Raw genomic sequence first — 23910 nt, forward strand, 5'->3', positions numbered from 1 at the left:
TAAAACGCACATTCAAGCGTAAAAGATTCTCAGCGCAAGCCCAGTAGCACGGGAGAAGAGTTATCTGGCGCGGCTGCAGCAATAGTGTATGAGGACACATCTGTCTCTCTCTAACACTGGTCGTTGTGGTTCTCACCATCCGACGAGTATCCGGTGAGGCCTCCAAATATAACCAGGACGTAACTGACATCCAGTTCCCTCATAATCTCATAGGCTTTCTCCTCCGTGGATGCCATGGCCTAGGGTCAATGGAGAGAGAATGGTTAGAGCTACAGAGACAGAGGATATATGGATATTGTTCTTATACCATTTTATATGGGGAAATATACAGCACAAGGTCAGGCCAGGCACGTTATTGCTATCCTGTAACAGAAAAGGATACAGAATATGCCCCACTGCTCCTGGCGGACAATCATTGCAGTGCAATAGGAGACCGTGATATCCTGGGAGAGGGGCAAGGAACACATATACCCCCCCCAAGGCAAACAGTATCTAAACAGTATTTAAAGTTCAGCAATGCTGTGCCAGCTGTATCGCAATGATAATATTTTTAACAGGGTTGCATTAAATTGTATTAAAAAAAAAAAAAAAGGATATGATTTAAATAATGTTTTTGTAAAACAAAAATTTTTAAATAAACGTTTAAAAAAATTTAAAACATTTACTTAAAAAAAAATATATAAATAATAATTAATAAAAAATCCTATTTAAATCCAAAAAAAAATCTGATTTAAATCAAATAAATCCGTTTTTGATTTATTTAAATTTTTTTTTAAAAATCCAATTTTATGCAACCCTGATTTTTAAAGGTTTCAAGAAGATCCTTTCAACTAGTTATCTAGTGAGGCCACTTTCTGAAATTCTAGCTGTATTACTAGAGAAACAGACACAAAACAGAAACCTTATGTTGCCAGTGATCTTGTACAAGAGGCATTTTCTTAAATAGAACTACGACAATTTTTCTACAAACTCAGCTTGGTTTATAATATACTGGTTAATCACTGGAGGGATCTAGACTACATTACAAAATCCTCCCTCCGTTGGTTTATAATATAATGGATAATCACTGGAGAGATCTAGACTACATACCAAAATCCTCCCTCCGTCTGGGATAGGAACATACAATGCATTGCAAACAGCTGTGATAAAGTAAATATGTACATACAGTGACCCCTGTGCAATGTCACTGACAAGTCTGCTTATAGATGTGTTAATGGTCTTCATGGAGGCATCACGTGAGACCCTGGATGGGTTATTATTTAATCCTAATGTCAGTAGCTGGTTTCCTCTCATGGCAGATAAAGGTCTCCGCTTCTGCCACACAGCACTGAGCGGATGCCCGGGGGCTGCAAGTACACAGCTCTACTCAGACCTGCTGATCACTATTTTGGGTCGTGTTCTTTCTCCAATGTCTCTTGCACATCACGTACATTTTATCATCATCATTTAAACAGCAGCAACAAGTTTATGCAGTGCTGTACAGGAAATGCGTCATTCACATCAGTCCGTTCCTTCTTTGACGCTTACAGTCTTCTATTCCCTATGTTAATTTGGTTAGTAGACAATTAACCTACCAGCATGTTTTTGGAGTCTGGGAGGAATTCAGTGCTGTCGGCAGAAATGCTAACCACTACGCCACCGTGCTGCCCACATGAACGAAAGTGAACAGGAGCTAAAATGGCTGCATCGGTTATGTTGCGTTTTATACATTAGGTTGTATGAATGATACATGCAGTACAGCATAGAGATTAATGACTCTTACATGGAGTATTGTAAATGGTCTGGGTTTTCCAGTATACTTGTGAATGAGTAAAGGTCTAGCTAAAACACTGTGAAGACCCAATTCCAACATCCTACATTCTGTAGTCATTTTCAGGGTTGCATAAAAATCAGATTTAAAAAAAAAAAAAAAAAAAAAAAGGATTTATTTGATTTAAATCAGATTTTTTTTGTATTTAAATAGGATTTTTATAAAAAAAAAATTAAGTAAACGTTTAAACAAGTTTTTTTTTTTTTTATAAAAATCCTATTTAAATCAAATAAATCCCTTTTTTTTGTTGTTTTTTTTTTTTTTTTTTTTTGTAATCCAAATTTTATGCAACCCTGCATTTCACCTGTTACTAGTTTCAAGGAGGTTTCCAAGTAATGTGGGAGTAATCATGCAAACCGCAAATGTTATTCGTCCGTCTTCACAATAACCCAGTGAAGGGGTCTTACCTGGCCCACTCGGGAGATGTGCGTATTGTTCCACGTGTTATTGTCCACCAGGATCGTTCGATTGGCCATTGCAGTGATCTGGTAACCGTAATCCCACCAGGACATGACTTTGGCATCCTGTACACACCAATAAGGTGATGGAAGAGGGGACAGTGTTTGCGTCATGCGCTAATCTAAACGCCATAACCGCTCACTCAGTCACCATATATAGTAGCGCACTGTACTGCCAACCAACACTAACCTCTGGGGTGTTGTGCCGAAGCCAGTAATAGGCCTCTCTGAAATCATCAAATATGATGCGGCTCCCGTCTCCGCCCCGCGCAGACAGCACAATAGAGGGCGAGGAGTACGCCTCGCTGGTGACCCAGGTGGAATGGAATGTGTAAGTGACCAGGAAGAACGCCATTACCATGATCATTCCGCTGGCAACCTGTCAGCCAAAGCACAATCACATTAACACGTCAATAACACAAACGCACGGCAAGAGCTTCATTTCTGGTTATCAAATTCTTCCAATGGACGGAAGATAATGGCAACTGTGCCAAGTGCAAAACGCTGACATTGTGTACATCTGCAAAGTAGTACGGGTCCGACACTCCGCAACTGGGCTGATGCAGGTGGAGGTGCAGGGACAGACGTGGTTCTAGCGCAAAGACGGTTATCCAAAGTATCAGCAATTTCACATTTAAAAGGGCCAGCTTGGTGTAATGGGGCTTCTCCCACCCACTACCAGCAGAGACTTACCTCATTTTTAATGGGGTATGTGGAATCCTGTTGTTTTTTGGTTTTCTTATCAGGACGGCTTATATCAAGGTTCTTCATGTAAGTGGATAATACCTGAGATACCCCAATACCAGACAGAATACACATGACGGGGGCCAAGACCAGCATCAGACGCACCTGTGTGGGGACAGATCAGATTGCACGGTTGATAACACCATCATCTCCCCTGTCCCCCAACTTCGCTGTTTGGGTGTCACCCTTGACTCCACACTCTCCTTCACACCCCACATTCAATCTCTGGCACAATCCTGTCGGTTCCAGCTACGCAACATCGCTCGCATTAGGCTTTTCCTCTCCCAGAATGCTACCAAACTGATTATTCATTCACTAATCATTTCTCGGCTTGACTACTGCAACCTTCTCCTTACTGGCCTCCCACGTTGCCATCTTGCCCCCCTCCAGTCTGTTCTCAATGCTGCGGCTAGACTTATCTTCCTCTCCCTCCGTTCCACTTCTGCTGCTCCCCTCTGGCCAAAACCTGCACTGGCTCCCATTCCCCAACAGAATCCTCTTCAAACTCCTCACCTTCACATACAAGGCCCATCTCTAACTCTACTGCTCCCTACATCTCCAACCTCATCCCCTTACATACTCCCTCCCGCTCACGCCGGTCTGCCAATGACTGTTACCCTCTCCTCCACCCTGGTTACCCCATCTCAAGCTCGTATCCATGATTTTGCTTGTGCAGCCCCCCTTCACTGGAATGAGCTTCCTCGCTCTATCAGGCTCTCCCCGACCTTGCAGAGCTTCAAACGTGCACTGAAAACCCATCTGTTCATCAAAGCATACCCGTCCACCACATAACCATGTTACCAGGTCTCTGTCCCTCTCTACCTCGCCTACTTCCTGCACTCAGGTCCCCCTCTACACACTCTTGCCTCATGTCATCTGTCTGTCTCCCTTCTCCCCTAGATTGTAAGCTCCTAGGAGCAGGGTCTTCCTCCCCACTATCTCATAGCCTTCTTCTTTAGCACTTCTATGACATCCTTCACCTTCAGAGCTGTATTGTGTATGGAGAACTGTGTTGCTAATTGTTACTTGTAATGTAATGTTGTGTACCCTTTACTGTATGAACGGCGCCGCGGACCACTTGTGGCGCTCTATAAATAATATGTAATAATAATAATTGCACGTTGCTGTATATACACTGTATATATAAAGCCTGTTCCGGGCACTATAACAAAATGTAAGAGCCGAACCCAGACTCGATGCCTAGCAGGACAATAGACTATCCCGTTACCTGGTACAGGAGTTCCGCTTTCTATCAATTATAGGAAGGATCCTACAAACATTACCGCAGTACTGTCCCCAACTGCCACTCACTGGTGCGGCATTCAATGACTGGTTTTACTGGTGTAAAGCTACACAAAGAACTGGTCATAGTATAGGCCCGGTATTTACCATTACGGCGGAGAAGTACATGCTGGTGACTCCGTACATGATGATGAATATTCTGGCATCAGACAGGTTACTGAAGCAGTAATACAGACCCACTGTGTGAGACAGACAAGGAGGGTTCAGTTTAGTTCACAGCAAGAGGTTATAAAGGGCAATAACAATCCGGCCACGTTTTGGGCTTTGGACTAAAGATTAGGGGTAGGAACAACTGGAAGCTTAGAATCGCCGTTCTAATATGACTTCTATCAATATGTGAATATTTCAGGCCATGAACGGTATCAGATAACTGGGTCACAAACCAGCACAGTATGAAGTCACAATAGTCATACGGTAACCTGACCTGGAAACATGAAGACCAGGAGCTGCAGGTCAAAATAGTAGGAGGACCAGGTGGTGGGCTGATGCTCCGAAACGGACGCAATGATGGGAATGTTGTTCTTGGCGTAAGACGGATCCAGGAGGGAATAGAAACGTCCGGTCCATGGAGAGATTTTACCTAGGGCAGAGATCAAACAGTTACTTTCTATCTGGCAACAAGAAAGGTCATTCCCAAGGTTGAATATACCCCAACTAATGTGTCTGCTGTCAAATTGGTGGTCACTGGGTACTGTACTAACAGTTTCCATCGCCCCACTTATACAGTACTATGCCCTCTTCCCACTACAGAACTCGCTTTATCACGGTCCTTGCCCACACCCAAGGCAGCAGATGCCAGCTGAGGTGGCGGGGCACAGAGTTGGCTAGGGAATACCGTGTGCAGCACACAGATGTCACTCCACCAGTTAGTGAACAGATGCTCTGTGGGCACAGATGGGTAAAGGCGGTATGTTAAAGTGACAGAGTTCTGCCAGGTCTCCTACCTGTCAGCATGAGCGCTCCCCCCACAGTCAGCAGGATAAACCCCACCAAGGAGATGACGCTACGGAAGAGAATCTCAAATTGCTGAGGGTTCAGCTTGCTCCGCAGGTAGTCCACATACGCATGGATCTGACACAGCCCAAATACTCCTAAGGCCGCCATGTGCTCAGAGGACAGTACCGGCTGGGAATAATACAAGACAACAGTATATTATTCAGTGCTCATTACAGAGGTCACAAAGCAGGCAGGGGAGCTACTGTACTGAGGAGCCAGACACGCCACGCCGTTCAGCGGACATTTCCATTCTGCAAGTCACAGCATACAAGAGGAGGCAATAGGACCCCGAAAGAGATACCAGATCAGCACATATGGGGGAGATTACCTGAAAGCCAACAAAGGAGATCTGCATAGACAGGATGGTGCCCAGGCAGTAGACTGTGCAATAGGCCACGTAGATGCGATGGGAGAATCGGCCAGTTAGCATCAGGACGAGGACATGAAGAGGGATCAGATTGATCAGAAACACGTAACCTCCCCAGGACGAGACCTACGCAAATAGAAAACATGACTGACTGATATAGCTGCTGACCAGTGTACCACGTGCTTGGCAGGACTCTGCTCTATAACAATGTAGCTGTATATATATATTATATATATATGTGGGCAGGTGGCAGGGTGAACGTGGGGATACACTAAATGACAGATTTGTCCGTATGCACTGTTGCTCGAGTGGATTCGGTATGATTGTGGCCGGCGGTTCAAATCCCGGCAGCGGCAGGCCGGCACAGGTGGAAATCCCAAAAATCAGAAGGTAAGAATAAACTAACCTATTCTACACTCTAACCCTCCCTTAGGGGTGCCTAACCCTTACCCCTCCCCCTCTCTAAGTGCCAAAACCTGAACCCCTTCCCCACCACCTAGACCCGGGTTCCTCCCCACCCCCCCCCTCCTCCCCCCCCCCCTCCCCAGGAGCCCTAAACCTAACCCTCCCCCCGTGGCTGTCCGCACCCGGTAGGATACTGGGCGCCGGTCTCCCAGCGTAGGTAAGATGACAGGCGTCGAGATTTCGACGCCTGTCATTTAACCCTTGCCGGGATTCAACAGTCGGGAAGCCGGCGGTCGTCACTGCGTCCGCCGACTTCCCGACTGTTTCCCGCTCGAGTCATACCAAATAAAATAGCCCCTGTCACCGCAACAGGTCCAGGGGGGGGCAACTCGGCCGCGCCAAATTCAGTTGTGCTTAATCTGCGACTTTGTACCAGTGTAAAACAAGAGATATGGTAAGAACTTACCTTTGTTATCTCTGTTTCTACGAAGTCCATAGGGTCCACAGGGTTGACCTTGGGGTATAGGTTGGGAACCAAATCCGGGCACCACGCAGTTAAAGCTTTTAGCTCCCAGGATGCACTGGGTCCACTCTCCCTATAACCCCACCCCCAAGCCAGAGGCACCTCAGTTTGTAAGTAGCCAAAGGCCGGAGGAGGAGAGAAAAAGAGAGAGAAAACTGGAACACTCAATAACCATACTCACCGAAATGGGAGACGGAAAACCGGTGACCAGCCACACAGCCCATATGAAGCCAGGTGCGTCAGGGCGGGCGCCCTGTGGACCCTATGGACTTCGTAGAAACAGAGATAACAAAGGTAAGTTCTTACCATCTCTTGTTTTCTACTTCAGGGTCCATAGGGGGTCCACAGGGTTGACCTTGGGGATGTCCCAAAGCAGTTCAACCAAGGGTGGGGACGCTCCTGTGCTGAGAGGAGAATCCGTCGCCAAAAAGGAAGCATCCTGAGAGGCAAAGGAAACCAATGCCTAGAACCTTAAAAAGGTGTGGACAGAAGACCACGTGGCCACCTAGTAAGGCAAAACAGCCGAGGCGCCACAGCGAGCCGCACACGAGGGTCACATGGCCCGAGAAAAAACAAGCATCAACAACAGGAAGGCCTACCCATGGGTAGGCCCCTGAGGAAGACCTACGAGGCCATCCAAGCCAACATTTGGTTATAGGCCGGCCATCCTTTCCTGTGAAAACCAGAAATCTCAGACCACCAATAAGGAGTCCGATTTCCGTAAGGAACCTGAACGGATCACATAAATCCAAAGAGGCCAGACCACAGTCAATGAGGCCACACCAGCCGAGAGGACTGGGGACAGAATGGCCGTACCATAAGTTCCAGAATATGGAACCTGAAAACCACTAAGAAGAAACACAGGGCGAGAGCAACTCCCACCCTGACATGATGCCCTCCAGAAGAGGGAGCCACATGAGAACGCTCCCAATTCAGACACTCTCCTGGTTGATATAAACACCCTGAGAGAAAGAGAGAGCCTAAGCAATAGACCATGTAATGGCTATCACAACCAGCGGTTCCATTGACTGTCCCCGGAGGTAACGAAGAACCACTACTTACTCCCAAAGAGTCCCTAGGGAGGACAAATGGAGGCATAATCAAGAAAACACTCCAAGGGATGAACTGGATACCAGAGTGAAGCAATTCCATATCTTAACCATACTGACAGTGTAGAGATCCGCACTGTCAGGAAGACCAGGCCAAGTGTGAAACCCAAGCCAGCCGGAAGGAATGCCAGAATATCTGGAAATCCTGGACACCGGAGGATTGTATCGACAGGTACAATACCATAAGATTTATGGCTGCCACAGTTTGTGGTAGGTCCCAGCAAAAGCTGATCCATGTGCTCTAATCATTCCAACGATGACAAAGCCAGGGAAGCCGTAAGACCACTGTAAGGACACAGTCAAAGACAAACGACCCAGGTCCAAGGCAAAACCAAGGACCCTGAGACAACAGGTCCGGGCAGTGAAGCATCAGGGATGGAGTATCGATGTAGAGACTCCGAAGATCCAAGTACCCTGACATCTGGGGCAATCAGGAGCCACCAGCAGGAAAGCATCTCCGTCTCGATTGAAAACACTTCCAAAGACCTCGAGGAAGAAGGGAGACAGGAGAACACAGGTACACAAAGTGGAAGGACCACTTCACCGACAAAGAGTCGCTGAAGTTTGCTTCAGAATCCCCAGAGCTGAACTGTAACACCATAGTGTGATAAAGTCAGAAGGCCATGAGGGTCACCTCAGGGGGGCCCCCCCTGCTCACCAGGAGATGAAACCTCTCTTGGGGAAGAGACTAGTCCCCGGGATGCACGTCGTGACGGCTGAGGACTCCCGCTTCCCAATGGAGAGCTCCTGAAATGAACGCTGCCGAGATGGTCGGGAGGAGACCCTCGGACTATGTCCGAATATGTGACATACCTGTCATTGCCACCCAACGAACAGTGTTGCTAAAAAGGAAGCCACTGTCCTGACCCTGTCGGACTGAACCTTTTCAGGTTCACCGGGAAACAAGAGTTATGCCAGAGTAAGATAATTGACAGGGTGGAATCGACAGACGTCCAACTGCACTGAAAAGGATTCGATCCAGACACTGTCCCTAGCAAAGAAAACCCTGGACGAGATGGCCATAGCCACCCGGACAGGGACCGACTTGCCTCCGGAGAGAGCATCATCGTTTGAACAGTTATCCGACAGAAAAAACTCATTCCATCTGGAGATGAGCCAATTATGGAAAGGCCTGGAATGGAACTGAGCCCATTCCACCATGCATCCCAGAGTGTAAAGACATCTGTCGACTGCGCAGATAACCATGTACTCCTAATGGAAGAGAGGAGATTCCGTCTTACGCCAGAAGAATTCTCAGATTCTGAGAATCCAGCAGGGATCCTAGATGAAGAATACCCAGAGAGGGATGCAGGGAGGACTTTTTCCCCGTTGATTAAACGTCTGCACCCCGAAGAAGCCACAGTCATCCTGACCTGGCCGTAAAGTACCCCGGTGATCCCGCTAAGAGCAGGAGGCCGTCCAGGTACAGAAGCATTGGTATATACTGAACAGAAGAACTGTCAGAAAATCCAAAACGCTGGTAAACCCCTGTGGGGCTGAGGACAGTCCCAACAGGCAGAGCCCGAAAAATTGTAAGTGTTGCTGTGATACAGCAAACCTCAGCCCCTGCTGAGGAAAGGTCTCTGTAAGTACCCGTAGGCACGCGTCCTGTATATCCAGTGATACCCTAAAGTCCCCAGGTTCCAAACATCGTATGATGGAGCATAGGGATTTCCTCCTGAGCCCAGGTAGCTTTAGGAACTGGTTCAGGGAATTGAGACAGAGAATAGGCCAAAGAGGACCATTCAGCCACCGCACCAGAAAGAAAACAGAACAACCAGTCCCTCACTGAGATAGTGGGGATGGCCTAATTAGCTCCGCTTACCGCAACAACTGCATAGCTTTCTGGATCTGTAAGGCCCTTGTAAAGAGGGCGTACCCTCCTACCCACGTAGCCGCGGCAACTTGACACTAATACCGGGCGAACTGAGAAAATCGGTATCTCCCAGTTGTAGGCCTGTCCCGTCAGACTGAAGAGATATCCGTAGGTTCAGAAGCAGGATCGGCTGGCAGTCCAGGCCTGCTCGGTACTGGATATGTCGGCCCTTGTAGATGCCGACAGTCTACGAAGAAACAGACCTTTAGGCTGACCCAGAGGACAAAAAAGACTTAACAGACTTAGTCTGAGGCCTTGTAGTGGGCATAGCTGAAAGCGGTAAACTTGTTGTTAGTAATACTGCCAATGTTACTACAATCTTGTCAAGGTCAGGACCAAACAATATCAACCCTAAAGATGGTATCTGCACCTCTGCATTCCCAGATCGCAGCCATAGGGTATTACGGAGGATACAGTCGCAGCCGGAACTCTGAAAGTTAGGAGACTGGTATCCAATATAGGCATTTCCACCTATGACAACAGCATATATTACGTGAGCGACCAAATACATTTGAACCCCCGACGTGTTGGAGGGGAAAAAACGTTACAAATGCATCAACCCAATATGCAATAGTATTAACCAACCATGCTATAGCCATGGTAGGATGGGTAACAACTCCTGAAAGCAAGTATACTGATTTCAGGCAGAGTTACCACCTACGGATCCGAAGAATCCGACCACGCAGGAATGGGAGGCGTAGTAACGACTGTAATCAGACGAGTAACACGCCCATCCCCCCCAGGAGGGGCTCGTGATGACCCTCAGGGAATTTGGGACAGGAGGCCAAACACTGTTGTAACACCTCCTATCTGGCAACAGCCAGAGTCCCGCTATGCGATCCACCCGCTAGTCAGCAACAGGTAACCCGAAGGCACGCAATACTGAGGGTGTATGATACAGGTGCAGGTCAACATTCACTCTAACCAGAATGGACCTGCCACCAGCCCTAAAGCAGGGATAATAATACCTGAAATAGGCTTCCCCCCGTGTAAGAGGGAAAGAGCCCCGAACAGTACCCAGTTCACGGCAGAGCCAACTGGGAAGTAACCACAGGGCGTCAACCACGCCAATTAGCGTTTCGTAGAAAACGACATCCACCCAGGGAGGCTGTTGTGGTAATCCCTGCAAGGGGAATGACAGACTATTGTGGCACCAGGGGGAATTCATATACTGCGAAAAACCCCTGCAGGGAGCGGTAGTCTGTGTCACAGGGGAAGAGTGCAAGAAGCTGCGAGATACCCTGAGATGAAAAGGGCAGTATGGTGAAGTAACCCCAAGTGAGGTACAACAATGGGGCCCGCCCGGCGATCCGCAATTGAGAGGATCCCGAGAAAACAAACCGCCCAAGGGGGTCGTGAAAGAGGCCGGCACCAGATGACGCCACATACAGAACCCTTTATGAGTCAAATCCTCCGCACTAACACCTGCAGCACATGACTTGCAGGATAGTAAAAATGGGTGCAGTATAACGCTCTATCTCCTGGTCAGACATATCTGACCAATCTTGGCGGAAATATTAAGCAGCACTATACTGGTCCTGACTGATGCCAAAAATTAGCTGCAGGGACCCATTTTCAGCGTATGCAACACACAGTTCCATCTAAAATATGGCAACGTGCAGCACGCAACAGTATGTGACAAACCACACAAATATTAACAAGTATATAAATGTGAGGTCTCAGAACCACCCTAAGTACAGCTGTATTAGGGAGATAAAGAAAAGGGATAGATATACACTGACAGGTGAGAGAATAAAGTACAGTCAGCACTAGCATAAGTCACATACAATGCAGATATATACATATATACATAAACATGTCATATAATATACTGCACTATTACACTGCATTCAACTTACCCAGATTCAGTGTCTGGGAAGGCTACAGCGCTGTGTACACTGACCTGATGGTGAGGTACGCAGGGGGACTGGACTCACTGCCATCCTGAGAGATTTCTGCTGCACCACAGAGATAAAATGGCCGCTGGAGACCTCAGAGGAAGCGTGGCCCGCGGAGGAAGCAGCTCAGCGACGCCAGACTATGGATTCTGAAAGGCGCGCTGAGCTGAGGGGAGGAGCCGCTGTAACAGGGAAGGCTGCCTCCCCTGGCCGGCTATTAACCCCCGGGACGCCGGCTCCCTGCACCGATCGTTAAGTCCCTGGTGGTCTAGTGGACACACGGGGTATGGGGGGGCCCGCCGCCACTGCCGGCGCCTCCGGTCTGTCCCCTGAGACCGGAGGCACAGGACTGCATTTGAAATGCGCGGATCACCGCAAGTGGTGATCCGCGACCTTACCTGCTCCCCGTGGATCCGGCAGCAGTCCTGGGCGCCCGCAGAGTCCGGCTAGTACAGACTGAGATCCCGCTGAGATCCCGCTGAGATCCCCAGATCTGTACTGGCGTCTCAGCGCCAGCGGGGTGACGGAGCGGCAGCTTAGACGTCCTATGGACAGTCCGACGCTGCCGCTCTGAAGAGTCCAAAGTCCATGAAAAAACTTTGTCCCTAAAAAAAATAAAATAAGCTTAGGGGCTGCTAATCAGCTCCCCCTGCGCTAACGGTGACCCGACTCCGGCCGGGCACCAACTTAAACTGAGGTGCCTCTGGCTTGGGGGTGGGGTTATAGGGAGAGTGGACCCAGTGCATCCTGGGAGCTAAAAGCTTTAACTGCGTGGTGCCCGGATTTGGTTCCCAACCTATACCCCAAGGTCAACCCTGTGGACCCCCTATGGACCCTGAAGTAGAAAACCAATTTCTGTGCGGCCCAGCGTCTCTAGCACACAGGTGTTTCGCTGCGTCTGTGAGGTGTAAATTGTAAAGAAAGATGCTGTACGCCGCTTGGAGCATCTCAGCCTTGTGCTATATGGCGTATAGACTCTGTGTAATTGAAGACACATCTGTATGACCGCAGAATAGCTCTATAAAGCTCATTTTGTTTACACAACATATGTGGGTGCTCCTCTAATGAATTTATATGCATAACTTGCACTGCTATATCATATCATTATGGTATTATGCTTCATGACAGAAGCTTACTAGAATACAGCATAGGTGCGGTTATGTGTATTTTGCACTTACCATGTAAAAATAGGCAAGGGCACACATAGCGGCCCAGTAGATGGAGCCCGTCTTTACGGACTTGATCCACATGTAGTATGTAAGCAACATACAGAAGATGGCAATACCTAAAGGTGAGAAAAGACCAATATATTAGAGAACTGCCACACACAATCATCTGAGGTTTCAGGTCCACAGTCCTTCACTTTATGAGAAAGTCATCTTACCTTCATTATCATAGGATCCAGCCACAGACCGGGATATATATCCCGGAACAACGGCGATCATTGCAGCTGCTAATAACCCAGCACCGGCATCCTGTGTGGGGGACACAAAGCAACAAACCTCAGTTACAGACATCTTATACCTCTTTTCCACCAAAAACCCAGGTCAGACCCATTTACACTGCACCTTTGATCTGGGTTACTCCCAGGTCAGCCCTGTTCACACTGAACTCAGGTCTGCCCTGCTAAACCTGTGAGGTCATAAAAAGTGGGAGGTGAATGCTCCACAACCACCAATCAGCTCATTTTAGGCATGACCAACCCGGGTTGCACCGTTTACACTACACCATTACCTGGGTCCAACCCTGGTAGCTACCTGGGTTGGATTGCAGGGTCACTTGACCCAGGTTATTTTTCAGGGACCCTTTTACACTGAGCTGCGACCCGGGTGTAAAAGGGTTATTAGTGTTACTCAAATACTGCTGCACCCATCATGCTGACATTAGTGTGTTTGGGGAGGTTTTCACTGACCACCAAAACAAAAGCAATGTCAAAAGTGCAATAGAGGTACATTCGTAGACTAGTACCCAAGTGTGTGTGTGTGTGTGTTTGGGGGGCTCCTTCCCGCACCTTTAGTTCCTAAATAGGATCTGAGGCAGGTTACCACTAACCAAGATTGCAGTCTTTTCAGCTGCTGTGACATCAATAATGCAGTCATTTCAGCTGCTGTGACATCAATAATGCAGTCATTTCAGCTGCTGTGACATCAATAATTTGGTTTCTGGATCCCCACTTTAGAGTAGGGGAAGCTCCTCCCTCTAAATGGAACCTTGCTTGAGACATAGAAGAGTATGGCGGACATCTTTAGCCAAGTATAATCAAATCAGATACATCATCCAAGAGGGAAACACACAGGCTGCAATATATAGTAATATCACACACTAGCTTTTATTTGCTCTTTCAGTGTTGAAATCCATTTTTACCACGCTGACTACCCACGTCGGCCTGCCCGGGTACACCGATACGGACACACACGGAGGAGAAATAGGCGCTGTAACCTCACTGACCTTCAGCTCTTTGGTCAGGTGATAAGTGACGATCGTGGTGAAGGAGGAGAAGAGAGGCGCTAGGAACACGCATACATTCCTGATGTCGATGGTGATATGGAAGAAGTGCATAATGTGGTAAAACGCTGCTGATGTAATCATCAAACCTGTGGAGGAAGCATGAAAGGGGGGGGGGGGGGGGGGCGTTAGGCAGGAAACCCTCGAATCATCACTACATCAGCGTAAAGAGGGGTCAGAATTAGAAGACAGATTTCAGACACTGCCTAACATTTAACGGAGTGCCTGACAATATGTGGTCACTAGATAAATCACCCTGGCGGCTGGTCTGTAGAGTCCGGGCCTCCTGTACCTGTCCTGCCCTGTGCCGGCTGCAGGTATCACATGGCCATGTCGGTCCTCTCGCTGTGCGGGGGAGATACTGGTAAGATGGTCCATCTGCACACCCACATTACAGTAATGCGGATCTCTCCGTCTCACCCTATGTGAATAAGCAGAGCATCGCAGCCGCAGAAAGGCTGGCAGCTCTTATGTTTAAATATACTTTGGCCTTGGCTCCTATCCTTTTGTATAACTTTGTTGGACTCTCCGATTTAACTATTAACTTCAATTAGTTTTCCAAGGTCAGATTCATGTGGATGAGCTAGTGGCAGGTATTTAGGTTTAATTTATACCGGTAACCCAGATCTACGGGCATAACACAATGACATCATTATAAATGTATATTCCCAGTCATGCTGATAGGTTATATCTTGTTCTCTCTCTGTATCAAAGGATTATTCTCAGTCCAATAAGGCGCGGGTGCCCCAATCTGTAGGGCGCGGAGCACAACGATAGGGGCACATTACCTAGAAGGAAAAATAGATGCCGGCCTATGTTACCTTGTACTAATAAATAGAGAACACCAAATACCTTGTATAGGATGCATCAGATGTAAGCCGACCGCCGTCTACTGTATTTATTATATACTAAAATAATGAGAATTTAGTAATGCCTCTGACTGGTTATTAATGAGTGACATTATAATAGTGCACTTCAGTCATCGTATAAGGCACCAATCTGTTTACTATATCCTTTATTGCTATAAACCTCTTTCGTAATGATACCTGGATACTAGGATGAGAATTTCCGTAACAATGCTCATATGTGAATATCAGTCACCCCTCACAGCATTGAATCAGCTACACAGAGGTATACTATATTTACTAACATTGCTACAAAGACCAGTTCCAGTCACAGTCACTCCAGTTTTCCTCACATTTGATTGGCCATCATTTCTACATTAGGGCCCATCTCAAAGAGGACCAACTCATCGTAACCAGATTCAGATGCCACAACAACGAACATAACTTTTATCGGGAAGCACCTGACACAATGGTTCCGTGGCCGTTAAGATTCTCTACAGCAAGTCCCAGCGATAAACTGACGCACACGTTCTCCAGGAGAGAGTAGCTCTCCGCAGGGGAAAACCTGATGCGTGGTCACTGATGGGGCCATGTGACAGAGGTTAATTTACTCAAATAGCAGAAGCCCAATAGTCACATGCCAGGAAAAGGAGGGGCTTCTCTCAAATTGGTTTCTCCAATCCCACAATTCACTTGGCTTCAAGGCTTAGAGAAAATGTAATTTCACCCTCTACATCCCTATGTTAGTAGTGTCCCCCAGAGTGGGTGCAGGAGAGAAACAAATTTTACTACTAACACTACTCACAACTCTACAGTGATACCCATCAGTAACCCCCCCCTCCGACCCATAAAACTGAATATAAAGCCGTCTGGTAACGGTTACAATGCTCTTTCATCGAACCTACCTGGGTAGATTGTTCCCCCTATAATTCTCCCCAGTGGATACCATGCTCGGTCATCGAACCAATTAAGGAACTTATAGAATCCTTCCTCGGTCAGGAACCGGGTGGTTCGGTAGTTGAAATACCTGGAAGATAAAACGCGGGAAGTTTAAAAAACGGTCACATCAGCTGTAAGGAGAGCAAAATAGTGGCAGGGATTGTCTGATGCTTATAAACAGGGCTTAGCCCAAGATACCAGCCCTACACAGAAAGCACCGCTTACCGATTCCGAAATTCAACATTTTACTTTGCTTTTTACACTCACGTTCTGTCCTGTGATATAGATTATTTTGTCTTCTTACACAGATCTGCGTGCACTATATAATTAGCAAAAAGCAGGGTCCCCATCACCCCCGCGGCTCCCTTCTTCTACACCTCCCAGCAGTAGTGTCGCTGAGAGATCTGATGTGGCCTGGTACTGGGGGGGGGGGGGGGGGGTCTTGTGGTCTAGGGAAACCTCTTTGTTTTATTTTGCTAATTTCATAGTGTACAAGATACTACACAGTAAGTAACATTGAACAACCTGGTCCTCTCTCTATAGTGTGATCAAAGCACTGGAGAAGTGATTAATGATAGATATCTATGCCCCAGGTTCCTAGCTTCTGTCTGGTAGACAGCGGATTAGCAGCCTTGACTGCCAGAACACCTGTGAGAGGCTGATAAATGGTGCGTCGTTAGATCAGATTAAGGAGGGGGTAAATGGCCACACTCTGCATGCAGCAGCCAACCATTATCACCGGCACAGGGCCTTGGTACAAGTATCCGCAGCTAGCTTTATTTGTGTAGCAACATACACAAAATAATACAAATAAATCCTAGCCTGTCCGGCTCTAACTAAAAACAGAAGTTCCTCTGTAAGAGTGGGAGGACCCAATGTCCAAATCACACAAAACAGCATTTAAATACAGCACTTAGATAAAGCCATGGCAATGTCTCTCACCAGGTCTGTCATGGAGGAGTTTGTAGCGGCACTGGCATTAACTCCCGATTACATGATGTAAAGAGAGGTGGGGATCTTGAATTACTGTTCTATATCCTCACAAACACATGGCACCGACCTGTATGTACTGCAGTGACTGGAGGTAAGGCAGGAGATAGCAGCTACTTGCAAACTGTTCTTTTATCCCACGTCAATATGCGACAACATGAAATGCCGATATTCTCATTGTATTTCCAGCTACAGACCTGAAGTGACCTGGTGAAACAGTCTAAGCCCTACAGAGCATCGTATACACCATAATGCTGGATGTGAGAACCAGGGCGTGGAACGCAGACACACGAGTCATCCACTTCGTCTATCGCTCTCAAACATGCATCCAAATAGTGCAAGAACCGGTTTGTGTGGCGGAGCTACTTCCTGGCCACCACCTCCAGAAATAATCATGTACTAAGGGGATAAAATATAACTTACGGATCAAACTCATGGATGACGCTCTCAAACCGCAGCACGGAGAATAACCTGGTGGAAAAAGCTGAGAGCACATAAAAGACGTTAAAGTGATCCATTCGTAGAGAGGGTGCAAAGTATTGGGGGCCACACCAGTATAGAAATATACAGGGGCTACACCAATATAAAGAGAGAGGCTATGGAAACAGAGGGGGGTAAGAAGACTGGGAGGGGGAGAGGCACTCACAGAGAATTGCGGCCATGGACAGGATGAGGAGTTTGAGGAGAGTGTCCTGTTTCTCGTAGGACAGCCGCAAGAATCCTAATCTAGTCATCTTCACATGTAGGGATGGGACACACAACACTTAGACACCTGCAAGACAGAAGAGGATGAACTCTACATAAAGGCGGCAAATTGTATATTCCTATAGGTAACAGTGCGGCACGCCATCACCATTGCAATCACAATGACTTGTATTATACAACGATCACACACACACACAACTATCTTTTTCCACCAGCTTCTCCACCTTGTTGGACTCTGCTCTCCTCCATCACTACCTTCTCCTGCCCTAACCAAGCGGTCACGTCATGACGGAACACTCACCTCACAGTAGCCACCGGCCTCTGTCAATTACCCTTTAAACCGCTATCTCCAAAGATGCTCTTGTGCTGTCGAGTGCCCCCGGAGGAACTCACAATCGTGCTGGATTCCTCCTCTTCATCCTCAGCGTCCTCCTAAAGTTCTGGCTTTGTTTATCTGAACAGTCCTACTAGATGTCTCATCTCCTCCAAATCCTTCACCTCCCACCATTACTACTTACCTTGCCTCCGAAATGTAATCTATCCCACGTGACCTCTCCTCTCCCCCACATTACCCACCCAATAATTTGTCATCGCCCCCTACCCCCCCCCCCCCATTCTGTCCCACTCTGAATCCTGCAACTTTCACTCCTCTATTATCTCCTGCATCTGACCCTCCTTGGAAGACTCTAAAACCAACCATGCCCTAATCTCCCACCTTGACTACTGTAACCTGCACCTCTCTCCCCTAGCCCCTTTCCAACCCATTTTCAGCTCCTCTGTCCACCTCATTTTCTTCTCTTCCAACTCCACCTCTGCTGCTCCCTCTGACAGTCGCTACACTGGCTCCCTGCACTGTAGATCATCTAATTCTTCTCCCAGTACATCTCCATCCTCATTTCCAGTCACTCCTTCCTGCCCACAACTGCCTACACTCATCACCACTTCCCACCTTCAGGATTTCTCCCGCGCTGCTCCCAACCTCTGGAATATTCTCTCACGCTCGGGCATTTGCCCAGCCAGCCTCCCAGCCATTACTCATGCCCTTAAAACTCATGTTTTCACTCAAGTCTTCCTTCTTTCCTCCCAACTCTCCAGCATCCCGCTACCTCTTAGTATCAGAAGGTCAGCTCGTGTTAGTAGGGCACTCTTTCCTGTTATTTCTTAATGTAATTTGCAGATTGTAATTATGCAGGTGTGTGTATATATAACATTTCTATAGATCATATATAAAATTCATTGGTCTGTTTGGATTTGGATGAAAACTTCAGAGGGGTGGCAACTGGTCTGGGATGCCCAATTGAGCGGTTGGGGTCCCTGTCGGACCTCATGGTGGAGTACGCCGGGCAGAACTTTGACCCGGGGAGCCTGTTCTGGGCCTTCCAGTGGGTGGATTTGGACGACATTACGTAATAAAACTTAACAAATTGAAGATTTAAACCCGGACAACCCGGACACTTCAGCTAGTGTGAGATATATAATATGTTATGTTGTCCTGAGGAAGGGGTGGATCACCTCGAAACGTCGACTATTAAATCCCTCTGGTGAGGGTATTGGATTTACTGAGACTCTGAGTGCCGCCTGACTTTTGTTACTATTACATATTATAAATATATAATTTCTTTTTTCATTTTTAAAACGGTCTGCAACATCCAAGTTGCCTAGTATATTCTAATTGGTTTCTGTCAAAATAGGACCCTAGGTTGTGTCCATGTAGTAGGGAATTTAAACTGTAAACCCCAATCAGACAGGGAATTATGTGAATGGTAGAACCTGCTCTGGAAAGCGCTGCATAATATGCCAGCTCTGTACAAATCTAATCACAAAAAGTGACTTGAAAGCAACAGTAATGTTCCAAATCTAAAAACAAACACGAGTTAATGGGCAGCTCATTTCAGACACCGACTGTTCTTCCCAGAGGACATTCTCTCACAGTGTTATGGACCATAACATAAGACACCTGAACGGAATCTGGGATTACCAGAGGCTGCGTAAACGCTTGATAAATCAGAGCTCCAGGACGGTTCAGTGCAGATAGTACCTCGGTCAATTTGATTTAAACAGATGGACTAAAGCAGGGTCATCCTTAAAACCTGGACTGTAATTGCGGACTTTGTGAAACGGATCTACGGCATAGGCGCAGAACTACCCTCGCAATCAGTGGCACCACCAGGCACGTATCTGTGGAAGATCCCACAGCGCCAGAAATTTCTAAAGAACACACAGAGTGAAAACCTTTGGTAAATGGATTCCACCTCTAGCGTTTGGCCATTGTTAGTCTACAACCCAACAGTGGCGTCAGTATAATTATACTACTGCAAAGACACAAGAGAGGGTGCTAGGTTAGGAGGAGATGATCTTGTTGATTTATTGTGTGTTAAAAAAAAAAAAAAAAAAAAAAAAAAAACACACCCCCACTTAAGAGTTCCTTGGGATTAATGTAATAGCCCCCAGAGGCGGCAGCAGCCAGACTCCGTCAATTTAGCAAATAGATTTAAATCTAGCGTCTACGTTTTTGAAATCTCACAGGCTGTTAAGCCGGACACTACACGATACGCCGGATCGGACAACATATCGTCCACATCGCCCAGTGTGTAACGGCCACTGTCGCACCGCCCCTCCCGGCATTGGCAAGTGTATACGCACTAACAGATGACTGCACCCCGCTGGGTTCAGTCGTTAACAAGGTCGGTACCGGCCTTACATGTACACCCATGTCTGAAGCTGCAGGAGTGGATGTGACCGCTTGGACCAATACAAAGCTCCTGCACACACTCCCCTCACCAGCCACATTACCAAGGGTAGCCAAAAAGGATTTGTGAGGGCTGATATAGCTGGAATGGGGTGGCACTGAAACAGCAGCACTCCCTGCCCAGGCCTCCATCACTTGGGGTCACATTTACAAAGTGACGACTTTTGTAAGCCGCCGTTTCTCAGCGAGTCGGAGCTTTACACTGAAATGTTAGTGCTGCTTTATGTGTTCAGCTCCATCCCGCTGAGAAGCGCTCAGTACTAGGACTCTATGGGGGAAAATTGTTAACTCAGGCAAAGGTTTTCTCTCTCTCCCTATTATTCCATTGCTAGACATGAAAGGAAACCCTGCCGGCCACATGCAAATGTTAGCGATACAGTGTTGACATTCTCACAATGTCAACACTTCAGTGTTGACATAGTGAATGTCGACAGTATGAACCATGACAGCATGCACGTCAACAAAATATACCAAAGCCCGTGGCATGCAGAGCACAGGGGGGCATTCCAAAGCATCTCTGCTCACTACATCATGTGCCTGCGCAGAATGAGAAATCATCAATTGTAGGTTGAAGAAACAAACCAAGGAAAAATGGTCAATACCAAGATTCTTCTCAGCCTGCCACACTGATTTATGTATTTTATCAAATAAAAATCATGAGATTGCTGCTTTAAGATAATGGAGTCATATATAATAGTGCAATCTCATTTATGCTATTTTGCCAAAATGGGTAAGTATCAAGAGACCCAATTCATGACATTAAGTGGCCCAGTGGATAGGGGGGCTATCCCATTGAGACTGCATAATACTAAAAACTATAGTGCAATTATAAGACTATTGGGAAGACAGTACAGTCCGAGTTTAATATTCAAAATTATTATTAAAGAAAAGCCATAAAGGTCTTAACTTTTTTACATTACTTCTACTTTTCAACTAAGGGCCGAATTCAATTAGGTGGAAAATCAGGCAAATCAGGCAATCACTGGCGATAAAATCGGCCGATTTTGCCGCAAATGATCGAACCCACGATATTTGGATAGTGTAAAACAGGCGAAAAGTTTTCACCATCTCACACCAGGTGAAAAAAAATGCAAAATCCCTATTTTTGCCTAGAATGTGAGGATTTCTTTCAGAACCCTTTGGACCCCCTAATGATAAACTGCCCCAAAAGTTTTTCGTAAATTGTGTAATCTGGGCGAAAAACAACAGGTCAAATTTTGAGTGGAAAAACAAAACACAAAAATATAGATGAAAATGGGTCTAACGTATTGGGTCTGGTATTTGGGGGGCTATATGGATGCGTCAAGTGTTTTAAACATTGCACATGGTTGCAGCAGGCGTTTCTTTAATGGTTTTTAAAAGTGCGCTTTTACGACACAAATATACACTTACATCCATTTTGCATGTACCCTCAATTTTCGTGGAACAGTAATTTCCTGGGAAAAAATAGCTTTCTATAATTTTTTAACATTTTCTCATATACGCAAATTACCGCCAACAGACGCAATTTAAGTACTCTAAATACTTTTATTACGGCCAATAATACACTTCTAAATTAATTTCCGATGTACGACAGACATTTTTTAGGGTACAGACGCAATTTCTTGCATGTCCTGACTTTTTCGCCTATTTTTTTTTTTCATCACAACTACCCCTTTTTTTTGCCCAAAAAACAGCCGATTTTGGCGACGGCATGGCCAGTGAAAAGGGGGCGTGTCTTTATGATGCGTCCCCTTTTCGTCACTCATAGGGGCGTGCCCAGCACTTACGGACATGCTGGGCATCCCGCATGCGCCGAACATCTATTCGCCGGTGCTCTACAGTTTACCCCACCCACGGGACACTGCGGCCCGCGGGTGGAGGACAGAACCCGCAGGCTGTTTCAGCGGGGCGCCGCAATGGAGAGCAGGGTGCTGTCTGCCCTTCAGAAATAGGGCAGGGCACGGCGCCCCGCTGAAACAGCCTAGCAGGAACGCTACACATCTCAATCAGCTAATTAGTGGTCTTCCAGCGTGGAGACAGACACGGGCTACAGAGACTCAGCATGGCCACTTGTACTAGCTGGGGCATTAGGAGTGTATGTAGGATGCCCAGGTGGTAACTAAATGTGTTACAGGAAAAAAAGTATGTAATAAGGACATTTCATATATTGGTCTCCGGATTCCACATGTGCAATTGGCTGCCTCCTCTGTACATCATACACTGTATGACCCCCTCCCCTCCTCTGCACATCATACACTGTATGACCCCCTCCCCTCCTCTGTACATCATACACTGTATGACCCCTCCCCCTCCTCTGTACATCATACACTGTATGACCCCGACCCCTCCTCTGTACATCATACACTGTATGACCCCTCCCCTCCTCCTCAGTACATCATACACTGTATGACCCTCCCCTCCTCAGTACATCATACACTGTATGACCCTCCCCTCCTCAGTACATCATGTGCTGTATGACCCTCCCCTCATCATCATATACTGTATGATTTTCTCCCACTCTCAGTACATCATATTGAATCGTTATGTAATCCCGACAGGGTTAACATACAGACACTTGGTGGTCGGTATGTTCACCCTCTCCCTACCCTAATCCTCCGTGGTGCCTAAACCTAACCTACCCCCCCTCGCACCCTAAACCTCCCCCCTTAGTGCCTAACCATCCCCCCCTAGTACCTAACCCTAAAACCGAACCCCCCCCCCCTTCCCACCCTGCTACTTACCTTCGGCATCCCAGTGGTCGGGATGCTGGCGCCAGGATTCTGACACCTGTAAGGTAAACGCCGGCATCCAGAGATGCTGAACACATACCCATCATATACAGTATGACCCCACCCCCACTCTCAAATCATATAGTGTGTGACCCCCCCCACTCTCAGTACAGCCATGGCCAAAGTTCTGAGAATGACACAAGTATTGGTTTTCACAAAGTTTGCTACTTCAGTGTTATTAGACCTTTTTTGTCAGATGTTACTATGGTATACTGAGGTAACATTACAGCATTACATAAGTGTGAGATATTACTATGGTATACTGACGTAATATTACAGCATTACATAGGTGTCAGATGTTACTATGGTATACCGAGGTAACATTACAGCGTTACATAAGTGTCAGATGTTACTATGGTATACTGAGGTAACATTACAGCGTTACATACGTGTCAGATGTTACTATGGTATACTGAGGTAACATTACAGCATTACATAAGTGTCAGATGTTACTATGGTATACTGAGGTAACATTACAGCGTTACATACGTGTCAGATGTTACTATGGTATACTGAGGTAACATTACAGCATTACATAAGTGTCAGAGGTTACTATGGTATACTGAAGTAACATTACAGGCATTTCATAAGGGTCAGAGGCTTTTATTGACAATTACATTAAGTTTATGCAAAGAGTCAATATTTGCAGTGTTGGCCCCTTTCTCAAGACCTCTGCAATTCGCCCTGGCATGCTGTCATTCAACTTCTGGGCCACATACTGACTGATGGCCGCCCATTCTTGCCTAATCAATGCTGGGAGTTTGTCAGAATTTGTGGGTTTTAGTTTGTCCACCCACCTCTTGAGGATGGACCACATGTTCTCAATGGGATTAAGGTCTGGGGAGTTTCCTGGCCATGGACTTAAAATTTCGATGTTTTGTTCCCCAAGCCACTTAGTTATCACTTTTGCCTTATGGC

General features: G+C 46.8%; 1 protein-coding gene across 2 annotated transcripts in view; it reads right to left on the bottom strand.

Moving 5' to 3' along the window:
- STT3A (STT3 oligosaccharyltransferase complex catalytic subunit A) overlaps positions 1-23910 on the bottom strand; it is a 29471-nt gene that overhangs the window by 2689 nt on the left and 2872 nt on the right. For both annotated transcript variants that reach the window (XM_088481772.1, XM_088481771.1), the window contains exons 2-15: positions 17414-17539; positions 17191-17251; positions 15744-15865; positions 13937-14082; positions 12873-12963; positions 12667-12773; positions 5639-5803; positions 5259-5439; positions 4739-4894; positions 4402-4493; positions 2962-3117; positions 2459-2647; positions 2218-2334; positions 137-239 (exon numbers count right to left, since the gene is read on the bottom strand). In XM_088481772.1, coding sequence (XP_088337898.1) covers positions 137-239; positions 2218-2334; positions 2459-2647; positions 2962-3117; positions 4402-4493; positions 4739-4894; positions 5259-5439; positions 5639-5803; positions 12667-12773; positions 12873-12963; positions 13937-14082; positions 15744-15865; positions 17191-17251; positions 17414-17501 — 1774 coding nt within the window. In that variant the 5' untranslated portion in view covers positions 17502-17539. The remainder of the gene's footprint in view (positions 1-136; positions 240-2217; positions 2335-2458; positions 2648-2961; positions 3118-4401; positions 4494-4738; positions 4895-5258; positions 5440-5638; positions 5804-12666; positions 12774-12872; positions 12964-13936; positions 14083-15743; positions 15866-17190; positions 17252-17413; positions 17540-23910) is intronic.

The sequence above is a fragment of the Taudactylus pleione genome, unplaced genomic scaffold (assembly GCF_031769625.1).
Source record: "Taudactylus pleione unplaced genomic scaffold, aTauple2 ptg000278l, whole genome shotgun sequence".
Classification (NCBI taxonomy): Eukaryota; Metazoa; Chordata; class Amphibia; order Anura; family Myobatrachidae; genus Taudactylus; species Taudactylus pleione.